Consider the following 15,661-nt stretch of genomic DNA (forward strand, 5'->3'; position numbering starts at 1 on the left):
GGCTAGCTCTGCCTCCTAAGTGCTGGGATTAAAGGTGTGTACCACCACCGCCCAACTTCTGTTATGGTTTACTCTTCCCACTTTCTAGCCACCATTTCTGGCTCTGTTCTAGTGGCTGTCTGTTCTCTGACCCCAGATATGTTTATTTCCGGGAACACACAATATTTCAGGGAACACAATACCCACCACACAAAGCTACACAGAGAAGCCCTGTCTCAAAAAACCAAAAAAAAAAAGAAAGAAGGATAGTCACGTTAGGTACCTACAGAAGTAGGAGGCAGTGATTGGGTTGAACATGGGAAGCCAGTATATCCACTTGAGAACTGAAAATTGGGCACAGTGGCTCTCATGCCCTTGATCCCTTGGTAGGTTGAGTTCTGAAGGCCTAGACTTAACAGGCTCTATTTTAGGGAAAGGACCACCATCTCAGACAACCTGCTGTACTCAGTTCTAGGAAGGAGCTCAGGAATATGCCATGATAACACAAACGGATACAGAGCAGTATCCTCCTTCAGACATCCTGTCTGCTGTTTAAAGGAAAGCCTAACAGGATCCAGATACTCCTGCAGACATCCTGTCTGCTGTTTATACAGGAAAGGAAAGCTTAACAGGATCCTGTCTGTGGTTTATGGCCCTTGGAGATATCTAGATAATCCTGCTGAGCAGTCCAGATAATCCTGTTCAGTGGGTTGTCGTTCCCCACCAAAAGTCTAACCCAATGGTTTCAAATGTGGTTTTGGGCCCAAAGTCTAGACCAAGAGTTTCAAAAAATCACCTTGTCCCATACGCCTTCTACCCAATCCCAAGTTGCCAATTCCCAGCTTGAGGTTTTTCCCTATTAAAAACCCTTTATACCTGGGCTCATGACTGCTGCCACATTTCCTTCCATCTGCCATGCGGTGACCCAGGTTAAACCTGAATAAAAGAACCCTTATGTGCTTGCATCGGAAACCAGCTCCTTGGTGGTCTCTTGGGGTTTCAGGAATGGGTACAACAGAGACACGTAGTTCAAGGTTTGAGATGGAAAAAAAAAGAAAGAAAGAAACAGAAGAAGAAAGAAAATTATCACTGCTCACAAGCTGCTGACTTTGTTCTAGAAGATAAAGTAGATGACAGTGTTTCTGAGGTGTGATCACCAGTGTATGACTAAGAGATGCTGTCTTGAAAACAAAGGGATTATATTAGATAAGGGTTTACATATTTTCTCAGCAAGAGAGAGCTTTTTGGAAAATTGTTTCCTGGAGTTTTAGTTCTAGGAAAAGTGAGAAAACAGCATAAGCCAGGTGTGGCAGTATGTCCCTGTAATCCCAGAAAAGTCCAGGCCAGCCTGAGGTACAGAGCAAACCCAAGGTCCACCTGGGCTGTGTACAGTAAGATGTTGTCTCAACAAAAACCAACCACCAAAAACCAAAATCTGGGGCTTTCGGATGGTTCAGCAGGTGAAACTGACTTCTTGTTCAATATCCAGGACTCATATCATGGGAGAAATGACACCTGCAAGTTGTTTTCTCGCCTCCACATGTGAACCATGGCATCGTATCCCCACATACATGCACAGTTATGCACATAATTGTGCATAATAAGTAATTTGTAAATGCAAAATAAGTAATTTGTAAAGCCTTAATCTACAATCCAAAGTATCAGTGTTGAGAACATGATGGAACTCTGAAGACATGCCTACATGGACTGTGTTTTCTCTGAGCCCTGAGCATGTGGAGCTGCCAGGAAAGCTCCACAGGCTGGAGGTGTCATTCACTGGGTACAGTGCTGGCCTAGGATTTGTGAGGTCAAAAGTTGGATCCCTTGTGAGCAGATGTATTGGAGAAATGAATGTAGAATTGAAGAAATAGAGACAAGAAAAAATTAGGTATTTAAAGATGTGACTATGTGAATGGTGTATTAATCTGGTGCATTATTCTGAGACTGAGAAAAGGATGCCAGAAGAGAAAAGAGAAGCATCTTGTGGGCCCATGAGTATTTGAAGGCCCACAAGACAGAGAACAGGTAAAAGAGGGAAACCAGGTGCGTGCCATACCTGGGGGTCAGATAATGAAGCATATCAGGAAGGAGGCCTAATTGCACACATCAAATCTGCTGGGGACTGAGAATGAAATGCTCCATTTAAGCACCATGGAGACCACTGAGGATGCAGTGGGCTGGAGTGGGCTGGAGCACAGTGTGGGGCTGTGGTTTTGATACAGAAAGAGAGTGAGCTTTGGGCCATCTCCAGGGTGGGTGTTTACAAACCAGAATGAAAACTCTAGGCTGCTAAAGGTTTAGAGAATATCCCTCTCCACAGGAAACAAGGGCAGAACCGTAAGAAAAGGATCTGTGGATGAAGTATTCCCTGTCCAAAGACTGAGAAGTTAGAATATCATGTGATGTTTTTGTAGCTAGCTACTGATTATTCTGTAGAGAGTGTAGGAGAAATATTCTTGCTGTCAGGCAACACTCTTCAGTACCTTAAATGTATTTCTGGTTACTCTTCTTTCTTCTCTAGAAAAAAGAAAGTAAAAAGAGAAATCAGTGGGCTGGCAAGATAGCTCAGTGGGTAAATATGTGAGTTTGATCATGCATACAAATATATAAATAAATAAAAATCATCGAAACAATTAAAGGGTCTAGCAAGGAACAGTACTAAACAGGAAAAGGCCCTTGCTACCAAGCCTAAAGACCTGAGTTAGATTCCCAGGACCCATGTGGTAGGAGTAAACTGACTCCTACAAGCTGGTCACCCTGAGACTTTCCTAGTTGCTTGTTATCATGGTGCATGTACAGACCCACACACTTCACATCCAGATTTTAGAAAGCATGAGAATTGGTCAGTTTGATCTTCTCTAGTCATTAGCCACTCCAAAGCAACAGGCTCCCAAAGAACACATTTCTGTATCTTCAGTGATGCCTGTACATCATTGAATTCATTAGACATTTGTTTCAGAGTATGAAACTTTACACCTCATAATTACCTGTGTGCTGGAAGATGTACTTGTGCTTTGGGCTGCTAGCACTATCCCTCTGTCCCAGGGCCTTTGCCCACACTGCAGTACAATCTACTTACTCTGTCCAGGCATGAATCACATGCCACTGCATGCTTAATATATTTAACTCATTAAAGAAGTGCAAGTGAACATGTCAACAAGATACCACCCTTTACCTGGTATAATGGATACAAAGCTTGAAACTCATAACCAAGTCCTAGTAAGGATATGGATGGACACACGGCACTTTTATACTCCTCTCGGGGTGATGTTAACTGGACTGGTTCATGGAAATGCCACTTCAGAAAATGGTCTCAGTCTCTTTTCTTCACTTGCACATGTATTGAACATGCACTTATGTTACAACCCAGGATCTCACTCCAGTTTTTTGCCAAAGAGAAATGTCGATCTGTGTCTACCCAAACACCTGCATGTGAATGTTCCTGGCAGTATTATTCCTAGTTACCCAAAATAGGAATCAATCTAAATGTCTTTCACCATATGAAGAGGTGAACTATGGTATATCTCAAAATAGAATGTTAATCAACAATCAGAAGGAGCAAACTCCTAATGTACACAGGCCTATGGATGAATCTCAAGTGTATTTGTTTAAGTAAAAGAAGCTGAGCAGAAATGCTGATGACTAGAATTCAGTTTATAAGAGGTACTGGAAGAGGCAGACCTGTGAGGACAGAGCACAAAGGAATGGGGCTAACTGTGAAAGGGGTGCTCTTTAGACTGGTGGAACTGAGCACTGCCTGGTTTGGGGGCATGAATGGTGACTGTTACATGACTGTGCATTCCTTAGACCTGAAGGGGGTGAAACTTCCTTGTGTGCAAATTCTATCCTCAATAAACAATCAAAATCAACACTCATCGTCTTGCTTGCTTCATAAAATCATCCTTCACGGGATCACTGCAGATATACATTATTTCTTGTTGGGCTTTCAGTGTGAAGAATCAAATGTTTGACCTTTCTTGGCTGATTGTCTTTTTCTGTTCTATCAAATTCTCAACCATTTTTCAATCTTAATTACTTTACTGAGAATTCATAAAGTTTAAGCACAGGTAATTTGTAATAAGGCTAAAACACTATGACGTTGAAATGAAGCTCATGTTGACACAATTACTTCCTTACTTTCTCCACAGACAGCAGAGAGTGCCTTGCAGATGATTGTAGTATAATTGCTGGAGGGAACCTCACTGGTTGGCACCCAGACTCCGCTGCTGTGTTATGGCGAAGAGTCTTGGGAATCCTTGGGGATGTGAATAATATCCAGTCACCGAAGATCCATGCCAGAGTTTTTGGCTATCTCTATGAACTGTGGTACAAACTGGCCAAGGTGTGTTCCTCTGTTACCTTTTATACTAATCCAGAAAAATTAACATACGTCATATAACATACAAACTATTGACCATCTTCTGAAATGCAGATTATGCATTTAGACGAAGTATATTTGATTGCCCAAGAGTAAGTCATAATATCTGTAGTTTTAATACTTTATTAAATGCCTAAGAGTTATTTCATTTAGTACAAAAATGTATTAATAGAGGATATTAAGAATAGGATATTATGTGGTTTCATTATGCATTTTAGCAAAGTGATACCATTTTGATTGTGCAAAGTTGGGAGAATGTGGAAAAGCATGAAGATATTTATATCCACATTTATTAATATCTAAAATATAACTATTTCTATGGATAAAGACATTTTACTAAATAAACTCTTAGGGTATACAGTTTTCATCCTGTCTTTTGTTTTGATACTAAATATATATTTTCCATCATTAAATATTTTTCCAAAACATGACTTACATTCATATAGCCTAATTTATGAAATAATTTCTTACCATTTGGCATTCAGGACCTTCCTAGGTATTCACATGTTAGGAAAAGCAATACCATTTTTTTGTGTTTAAAGCTACAACTACATGCAATAAGCCAGACACAATCCAAACGGAAAAGAAATCTCATAATAAAAGAAAAACCTGTAAATACTATAGATTTCTCATTTCACGTGTAAAAAATGGAAGCGGTTTCTTGGCAATGCAAGACAATATTTTTATGTAGTTGTAATAAGTAGAATGTTACCTTGCCTACAATTCTCTTTTGATTAGATACGAGATAACCTGGCGATAAGCCTGGATAACCAGTCGTCCCCATCTCCTCCGCTCTTGATCCCACCACTCAGAATGTTTGCATCATGGCTATTCAAGGCAAGTGTTTATTCTTTTATTGCAATTTCCTCTTCCCTTCTGAAATTGAGTTTAAAAACTGTAATTGCCCAAGACTGCATGTTTTGAAGACAGGCTGGGTCTTACTACAGCCAGCACATCCCACATCTCCAAACAACTCTTCAGGAAAACTGAGAAGTAAATGAAATGTTGAAATGCTCTGCATCTGGATTTGATTTAATCTAGAAACATCATCTCCTTGGCAGGCTACGACTCTGCCAAATGAATATAAGGAAGGCAAACTGCAAGCCTACAAACTGATCTGCGCCATGATGACCAGACGCCAGGATGTTCTGCCAAACTCAGATTTCCTGGTGCATTTCTACCTTGTGATGCACCTGGGATTAACCAGTGAGGACCAGGTATCCTGTGACTCCTTTATCATGGTGTACCATGATGAGAAACAGCTTGCCACACTTTATATGTATCAAGGCTTGGGAAAATATACCAGAAATGCTTAAATCCTCAGTGGCTTCTACTTGTCACACATACGGTTTGATCAGGATTTATCATATTCTTGCTTCTTCCCCTCACTGACTCTGCATGCACCAACTAAATCTGAATTTTATGCTGCGACCCATATGATCCACTCTCTGCCTTTGTTATCAACTTCAAACTGCCATCTCAGCTATTTTTCCTCTGTGGTTCTGGACAATTTAAAAGTATTTGGAGATATATGTTTCAGTAGTTGGGTTCTTGTTAGGCACAGTCTCCTATGAATTAAGGATCTTGGCATTTCTTGATGTGGAGTTATTTTTATTTCTTCCAAAGAAATAGAAGTTTTTGTTTGGTAGGAACGAAAAGATCCCAGGCCTTCACAAAGCTACAATCCCATCTTTGTAGATCCTGGATTTAGGATTATAGGATGTGGCCAGTACCTGGTCTGCCTCCCTTGGGAAGTCCCCTAGCACTTGTGAGTGATAGGAAGAGGGATGTAGATAGGCATATGGACTTTTGAAAACTGTTCTTTTTATATTATTTCTTTTGTGTGTAGGGGTGTGGGAGTGTGGGCACATGAGTGGCATGGCTCACGTATGGAGGTCAGAGGGCAACTGCAGTAGTCAGTTCTCCTTCTGCTATGTGGGTCCTGGGGATGAACTCGGGTCACCAGATTTAGCAGCAAGCTTGACATTTACTTACTCATTTTTCTTTTGAATGTGCTTGAGTCTTTCCAGTGCTTGGGAAGTAGTCACCGCATTCTCTGGTTCCCTGGTACAGACTTTGAGCTGTATTCATTGAGCTTTGTTCTGATCCATCACCATACTGTCCCAATGAGTTCTTGTCATGGTTCCTCTGAGCAGCATTAGAAGATATCGATAATAGCAGCTGAGCTTGGACCTGTGGCTTCATTTATTTTTTTCCAGGAGATGTTTAAGCAGGGACATTAAGTACAGTCACTTTCATTCTCTGCCTGACTATTCCCAGCTGCCCCAGCAGATGGGGAAGCACCTCCTACAGAATGATGCAGTGCAGGGCACATGGGAGGTTGAGGGGTGTAAACAGCAAAGACAGTCAACTTCAGATTGTAGTGAGCTCCCTCAGTGTAGGAAGGCTGACTTTATGTCAAAGTTGTGTTTTGATAAGATTTTTTCATGAAAAAAATATGATTTGGAAATAATGATCAACTGTAGGATTTCTTGATATAATAAAAACAAATCTGGAAGCAGTACAAAGCAGTAGTTCTTAGAAAGTTTTTTAGAAAGTCCCATAAATTGTGTGAGTTTAAAATCATCTTTGTGTTTGAAGATGTGCTGATATGAAAATGAAACAATAAAATATGAAATAAGGATTATAATATTTAAGAACTCTAAGTAGTATGAGTATTTTTATGAGCCATTTTAATATTTTACATTCAGGAAAAATGTTGAAATTATATACTTAAAATTATGTTCACATTTTAACGCACATCATATTTTCAGTTAAATGAAGACAGTGATCTTTTGTAGATTTGTTATAAAACAGTGTAAATCTTAAAAGACAGTCCAGTGCCAGCAGCAATACCATCATTGCAGACTTTAGAACAGAATGGGGATATCATACATCTCTATTCTATAATCAACCTATTGTGTAGGCCAGTAGGAGCCTGGATTTTTATGTGGCTTTAATAGAATTAACTATTTTCCTTTAACCTTAATAATTATTAGTATATATTTCAGAAGCCCTGACTGTCTGCCAAACAGAATTACCCTAAGTGGACTTCATTTCTTCTCCAGAAGAAACTTACAGAGTCCTTCTAATGAAAGAAACCTTTCTCGTTTCAGTAAGAAATGTCTCTGGGTAATTAGTTTAACTTTTGGCTCACATGTCTAAATAGATCATGGTGTTTGTTTTAGAGCTTATATGTACTTCTTGAAACACATGCTATATTCATTATAAAAAAGAAAAGAAAACATTTGCCACAGAGAATACAGTTAAATTCAATTTTTTAATTGTTAAGCCAAGCACCTGTGGCTGGTACCATGTCAAGGCTTTTTCCATTGTATGAGTGTCGTAAAGAAATACATTTCCATGTTAAGGATTTGCTTATGAAGAAGGAAAAGTCTAAGAACTATCTTTTGTTTTAGAAATAAGTAAAAGCAAATGTGTATGTGTATTTTAATTTAACCTTTACTAGTTTTGTTTTACAAATACAACACAAGATGTGTTTTCTCCTTTGGCCTCTGGGTGTCACTCTTGTCTGCTCAACCTAGCCATGAGGTTTAAAATTGCCACAAGAGCCAGAACCCTGTGAGTGTTAGTGTGTATAAGGTGGTGTTTTACAAAATGCTGTCCTGAATCTGAGTGTGTCAGGATTATGTCCATAGTGCTCAATAATATGCAGAGATAAGCAAGCACTAAGAATGAAATATCTTCTCAAATATAATGATGCTTGATGTAATTGAGACATTCAAGTGTAAAAATTATTAAAAAATATCTATCTCATAAATTGCCCTCTGTTCTTGTGTACAATCATGTAAAAGCATGGCTTTACCTAATATGATATAAGTCTGTTATGTAAGCCAAACACCCAGAATGCCAAAGATAGTACTTCTAAAACAACAATTGTAATAGTGCTAGCTTTCTTACTACCTTATTTAATATCCAGCACAATGACCTTATCAGATAACCTTTCTCTCCCAGAATAAATGTAGTGTGGGTTTTAGTCTGTCTGCATGATTGAAAAAATCCATAGAATGGTGGTTTGTTGTTTTCAGGTTTTTGTTTTGTTTTCTTCTTCTCCGTGATAATGTTTTCTTTTCCTCCCCTGTTTGTTTTTAAGACAAGGTCTCACAATGTAGCCTTGGCTGTCCCAGAATTTACTATATAGATCATGCTGGTCTCAAACTCAGAAAATTGCCTACCTCCCAGATGCTGGGATTAAAGGCATGTACCACCGCACCTGGCCCTGGATTTTTTAAAACAGTATTAATCTTGTTACCAGTTCAAAAATAATTAGGACCATAAGCACCTTCACAGTAGTGACCAATAATGAACTCTGTGTGACTTGCAGGGGTATTCAGCCTTTGAATGACCTTTCTTTTGGCCTCCTCTGCTCAGCTGCATTGTGCCTGGTGTCTTGGGGTGGGGGTGAAGGTAGAGTTGGAGGATGCTTGTTTCTCCTAGATCCACAATGGCAGACTCTGTACCAGGAACAGTGTGATGTGCCACTGATTATTCTTCACAGTTCACTGGATAAATATCACATCCTAATTTATGAGTTATGAAGGTTCAAAACATCTTGAGAATTTTTCCAAATGCTACATATTTAGAAGGTTGTTAGATTCAAGGAAAGGCTTGACTTACCCATTGGGCATGTCTTTTCCATTGATTGACAGCTAACATGGTCAAACATTCCTTGACCTTATTCCTCCCTGGTTCTCTTTTGCCTGGCTGTAGTCCTTTCCACTTGATACTCACTGGAGTTCCCTCTGACCTGTAGCTACCTTCCCAAGTCATTGTCTTCCCAGCCCTCTCTCATGTTTTGCTTTCTCTTCTAAAGCTGTTCTTGTTTGTTCTTAGTTTGTCTTAATGTTTAAGCAGCTTTTTCACCTCAGTCTTCTCCAAAATATTTTGACATGAAAGGAGCTATGATTTGGATTTATTAAGAACATTTCCTATTAATTTCATGATTATTTAAAACATATGGAAAGATCAATACGTGTGAAATGGAAAAGGACAGTTGAGGAAAGGAATTTTATTTTCATGTTTGTAAGAACATATATCAAAGACTGGAAAGTTTTCTTTTCTTAAAATAAGTCAACTATTTTTTAACAATGACTTACAGATTTACCGTCTTAATGTAATTTAATTTGTCTGTTATACATCAAAGTTAAGCTCTCTTTTAAGTGCAAAACTTACAGTAATACAAAGTCATTGTTGCAAATTTGCATATAGAAATTTCGGGAAATGTGGACCTTTGTCATTGTTGTCTATAAAGTTATATTATCATATTTTCTAAGGCAGCAAGAGAAAAAAGCGTAAAGCTTTTCTCAGGTGAAGAAGGGTATATAGTTCTGCTCTAGAATAACCATTGGCATACAAATTTTAACCATATCAACATAATGTTATGATATGGTAGAATATAATGTGAGGAAGTGTAACAGTAAAGTGCCTTCAGTGGAACTGAGTTCTAATCTTGGCCTTCATTTCTTAGCCAAATTCTTTGGTCTCATCATGCCCTGGTTCCATACGTGTAAGAAGAGCATAATTATAGAGAATTACTTCTCTTGGTAAGTATGAGCCCTTATGAGAATGAATACCAAGGACAATGAAGACCAAGAACCTCATGTATTTCATTTTTCCAATAATTGAAAGTGTTGTATTTGTTATCCTTCTGTCATATTACTTTTTAATATAAAGTTTTGACTGAAAAACATGCACTATGAAATTTGACAAGTAGAGAAATATCTACTCCCTGTGTTGTAGGTCAGACAAATAGTGTTTCCTTTGCCCTGTATATTATGATACAGAAATGTCTCTTGTGGGCCTATGGTCATTGGCTCACTCTTTATACTTGCTTCTTACCTAACTCAATGAAGGATGATGAAAAACTGAACTCTGCATGGGCCAGACTCCTATACCTGGACTGGCATAGCACTTGAAAGACATGGGGAGTAATGGGATGACATCTTGAAGGAGCGCTCCTGTCTGTGGAGGCTCTGCCTAGTCACTAGCATCACTGCAGGCAACTGGATCTCTGCCAGTGCCAGCCTTTTTAAGCTGTAGCTGGGTGTGTCTGCTTGCCCCCATTTCCTTGACTTAAGATTCATACTTGGTTCTTTGGCACTTCTGGAAATTCTGTAAGCCAGCTGACACTGCTATCAATTCTTCTCTTCAAACCTGAAAAGTGGATTCTGTTGCCTGCAAGTAAGACCCTGGCATAAGCAGTGACTGCTCCATGGTGCTGCTGAGCCCTGGAAACGCAGGATCAACAGCAGTTCAGTTTAGCTCCTAAATACACCAATAGCACTAACTTACCCAACTTAGGTTTGTTTGTTTTCTCTTCTAACTTTAGTCACTTACTTTGTAGCCAATATGTCACTTCTTTTAAGAACATTTTAACTTGTTCTTTAAGTGTACTTTTTAACTATACCTTTATTTTTATATATAAAATTTCAGGCACTATATATAGAGGATTATTCTATCATAGAAATCAAAATAAGTTTATGATTTTTCTTAACGGATGTTCCAACCTCCTCTCATGAGGTATATGAGGGAATAATATAATAATAAACAGTCGTTTGTAAAAAGATCCCTAGGGGCTCCTCAGCGAGCATAAGACACACCAGTGAGTTATGAAAGCAAGGTGCAGGGGTGATACTTGTAAATTGGCCATACCTAACTCTTCTAATAACCCCAGTCAGCCTGCATCATGTAGTGATATGTAATAATTGCATCACCTTTTCTCAAACAAAGAATTGCTCTTTGCTAGAAATTTAGCCTTATAACTGGAACCTTGTATGCTAGATATGTGTAAGTTCCTCAGCTTTGTTAAAGCTAAACTGATAGGAGTATTCAGTTATCAAAAAAAGAATTTTCATGCCAAATTGGGGAAGGCGGAGGCTTATTGGTCTTGTTTGTCTCATATCAAGGGAAATAATTTAAATATATCTCTTTAGTGCTCATTTTGTATAGCAAGTTATTTTTACAAAAAATTTAAGTCACAGAATTTTACTTCAATGCTGGCACGATAGAGTAGCCACTTTGGCATTTGACGTTTATGTGATAACTAGTGTATAATTTTGATGTGAACAGTAAAAGAGCTGTGGAAGGCTCACTTTATAGAATCTTCATTTAAGAAGAATTTTTAAAGCCATACTTTTGTACTGTGAGGGAATAGGACTAATCTGAATCTATTCTTGTTGTAACAATGGCTCTTGTATCTTTATGCTTCAGGATATAACTTCAAAATGGCTTTAATACATAGTCTTTATAGATGACAACCTTCTGTTGAGAACAATGAAACCTGGGAATAGGATTCAGCTTTGCTGCTCACTGGCCCCACCTGACCACAAGTGCTCAGGGATCAGTTACACTAAAGGACCTTAGACTCTTACACTTGAGTATCCTTGAGTTTTCTGGTTTACATTTAAATATTTATTGTTAGGGTCATACCATTATTTCCTAAACATGTCACAAATTTCAAGGACATTTTTGCATTGACTATTTTTCTCACCATTGATAACGTTTTGGGTTTTGAAGGTATGTTATACATAAGTGATTATCTGTAATATTCATTAACTTGGACAAAGAACCAAATAAATGATAATTGGACATCAAATGTCCTTGTAACTAAATTAGTTTGCAAATGACTCATAAGGAAGTTGGACTGATTTACAGACTAAGATGCAGGATGTTAGAACATCTTAAGGCAATGTTCAAGGACCAATGATGAGAGCGGTTTGACTCAGTGCCAAGTATGTGTAGATGGAACTAACCTGTGAACATGACTAAGCAGGCAGGGCAGCACTGTAAAGGGCCCCAGACTGTCTGGAGCATCAGAAGAATCAGGTATAGACAGATACTACAGGCATTAGTCTGTACCTTGCTTCACAGCTCACTGCTCAATCTTCTGCTCGCTCATTAGTTTCCATCCCACAGATAATGGAGAACTTTTGATGGTTTTGGAGCACAAAACTCAGCATGACCAAAACAAAACAAAACAAAACACTTTAAGGAACTTACACCACAGTGATTTTGTGGGGTGAATTATAATCATGTGAGAATGATGACAGCAGAAACATAAAGGGAATTAAAATAACCCAGGAGCAAGTTAATGAGGGTTAATGATGACAGACAAAAATGGTTTATGTGTGCACATATGTTTATATATGTTTTATGTGTTTTGTTTAGATATGTCTTGTATATGTGAAATACTGGGGGCAGGTAAAATACTATATTGAACAGAAAGTATTCTGGCAAGGTAGAGTGTTCTGGCAATGCTTCTCGAAGCTAAGGTCAGTTTAGAAAGTCACGATGAGTTGAGAAAAAGAAGGAAGGCTGGCACAATAGGATGGAGTGCCTTTGTAGATCAACTGTAAGGACAGGGAATATGGTTCATTGGCAAAATTTGGACCACTCATGCCTCAGCTTTCCCTAACCTTGGATGCCGTAGCATCAGGCACATGTGTATTCCCAAAGAATCCTTTTGTATTAGAAATTAGAAATATATAGGAAAGATTTTCAGGACATTTTCTTTACCTACTCCCCCCCACCACTTTGGTTTTTGAGACAGGGTTTCTCTTTTTAGCCCTGGCTGTCCTGGAACTCACTCTGTAGCCCAGGCTGGCTTCAAACTCACAAAGATCCACCTGCCTCTGCTTCCTGAGTGCTGGGATTAAAGGCATGTGCCACCACTGCCTGGGTGGAAACATATTTTCTAACCCTGTTAGATTCAAACAGTTGGTGTGCAAATCATAAATTTACTCAGTTATTGAAATGGAAAGTCTGAAGGTCTTTGTTTGATGGTTTTTGTTAGCCAGCTTTGTTACTATGTATTATCAAAAGCAATTTGACACTCAAAACATTTAACCTTTTAAAAAATATGATTGCATTCATTTAAATTCACTTGATTCAAATTAATATTTTACCCAACACAAGGGTTTACTTCATGAATATACAAAACTTTTAAGTTTTAACAAGGATTGATGAAAAATAGTAGTTATAAAGCTAGGTGGTATGTGTTCCTCTCACTGTATGTGTTGTACCCAATTCAGAATGACAAATGAGTACCACCAGGCAGTGTCCAGAACTTTCTGAGTATTTCTCAAGTTTCATGGAAAAGTACCAGCTATAGATTTGTGAAACTTTATCAAGGAAAATAAATTTTATTAGACTTCATTCAGCTATCAGTGGCCATGGAGACTTCAGATGGCTGACTGCAGCAAAACAATGAAATAGAAAGGTTTTTCTTTTCTTTTCTTTTATAGCTGTATAACCAATAATTATTTTGTTAATCTGCCAGGTCCGCTTATACCTCAGTAAGGAAAGTAGAAATATGTAGAAGGTGGCAGATGGCAGAGGTTTCAGTTGTGAGGTCTCACATGTGTGCAGTGAGCTTGTTTCACAGCTTTCAAATGTGTAAGATGATCGCTCAGGAGACTGTGCTGCTAGACAGGAGCTAGTCCACCTGAGAGGCCAAAACTAATGAAACCTTGGATTTACCTGGTTGGCTTTAAGGGTGTAAAGCTTTTAAGTAAATGCAATCAATGAAGAATATGAAGCATGTATATTCCACCATAAATCTTATATATATTCAACATGACATAATACATACAAACATACTAAATAATACTACAAATAGGTCATGTGTCCTTCTTCTCTGAAGTCTCTTTTTAGAAGTATATTTTATTTACTGTAGCCTCTCCCACGGATCAAATCACTAGGGCCTGTCCTTAAGGGAGGCTTTGGAATGTGCATTGGCTTTTCCCAGACAGAGTCAATGTAAATGTGATAGAAACGGAAAACATGGAGGCTTCCCTTTGTGCCAGCCCATTCCTCATCCACCAGTCATTGTGGGGGCAGAGTGGGTAACCAAAACCACCTGACCTCACCGCCTAAGAGTCTGGGTCCACTTACCAGTTTTAGAGCAGGCTTTAACTGTCTACTGTGAAGTGCTAGTCAGCTTCTCACCCCACTACTGTGAGTCTAGAGATGGGGTTGGGGACATGCTGACCCCCAAGGGATATTTGGCAGTATCTAAAGACATTTTTGGTTATCACAGCTGGGACAGGCAGAGGTTCACTGGCATCTAGTATGTAGAAGCATAATACACAGGATCTCTGAAGAATCTATGACCTGGAATTGGAACAGTGCTGGAGAGGAGGATCCTTGGCCTAGAAGAGCAGCTGGGCAGATGACACTGGGATGCGAGGGGAGCCAGGCAACATAGTGGCAAAACTTAGCAGTCACAAAACATACATAAGACCAGCCTCCTTAACTCAACCAAGAAATTAACACATGAACATTTACCAGAGAGATTAAGAGAAGCAAATGTTTACAGTTGGTTCTACTGAAATTGCCAGTGTTTGTTTTTCAAAAATTTTACTAGTGGGACTTAACTAAATTCTCCATTCGTTTTCTTTTTTTTTAAAGTCAACTTAAGAACTGAAACATGGTCTGATTAATTCAGGCGAACATGCAGATACCTTGAGGTAGATGTTTGCCTAGAAACACAGTCTGATAAATTTATGGCTTGAAGCTTCCAAGTTGAAGGTGCTAAGTTAGAACTGGAAGCCACTTCCCTCCCTACCCAAGGCCTTGCCACTCTGCCTGAGAGGACAGCTGGCTCAGAGGAATGCTGGCAAGAGCTAGAGACAGTTGCTTTTTTAAGGGGCTAAGGCAGTGCTGTATGAAAGATTAGGTCATCTTACTTTGTGAGCTGGGACAGGTAGGGAAATTCTGACTTGCCATCTGGAGGGGAGTGTGTGTGTGTGTGTGTGTGTGTGTGTGTGTGTGTGTGTGTGTGTGTATGAGTGTATGAGAGAGCGCATGTGTGAGCATGCACATGCACGCACGCACACACAGTATCCTGCTCTGTCCATCTCTACCTTATTCTCTTGAGACAGAGGCTCTCCCTGAACGATCTTGCCACCTATCCTGGCTCCAGTCAACCAATGCTAGCATTATAGGTTTGTGTGGCTACATCTGGCTTCTATATAAATGTTGGGGAACTGAACCCAGGTCCTCATGTTTGCAAGCAAGCACTCTTACCTACTGAGCTATATTCCCATCTACTGGAGACATTTTGTAGCACAATTTTCAATCCAAACATGACAGTGAGTGTGAGTGTTTAAACCTCTCCAGCTCCATGGGACCGTCCAGCGTTTTCTTGGGTTGCCTTGGGAAAGGGACTGTTCAGCCATGGCTTGTGCCCTGGCCTCATCCATAAGTCACTGTACCCTTGAGGTAGCAGTTATGTGGCTCTGTTTTGCTACTTCGTCTGTGAAATGGTTCCCACTGGTTCTCTCT

General features: G+C 39.2%; 1 protein-coding gene across 3 annotated transcripts in view; it reads left to right on the plus strand.

Moving 5' to 3' along the window:
• Ralgapa2 (Ral GTPase activating protein catalytic subunit alpha 2) overlaps positions 1-15,661 on the plus strand; it is a 277,458-nt gene that overhangs the window by 121,774 nt on the left and 140,023 nt on the right. For all 3 annotated transcript variants that reach the window (XM_036184593.1, XM_036184594.1, XM_036184595.1), the window contains 3 exons: positions 4,128-4,321; positions 5,096-5,194; positions 5,419-5,574. In XM_036184593.1, the coding sequence (XP_036040486.1) occupies positions 4,128-4,321; positions 5,096-5,194; positions 5,419-5,574 (449 nt within the window). The remainder of the gene's footprint in view (positions 1-4,127; positions 4,322-5,095; positions 5,195-5,418; positions 5,575-15,661) is intronic.

This window comes from Onychomys torridus, chromosome 4 (genome assembly GCF_903995425.1).
Source record: "Onychomys torridus chromosome 4, mOncTor1.1, whole genome shotgun sequence".
Classification (NCBI taxonomy): domain Eukaryota; kingdom Metazoa; phylum Chordata; class Mammalia; order Rodentia; family Cricetidae; genus Onychomys; species Onychomys torridus.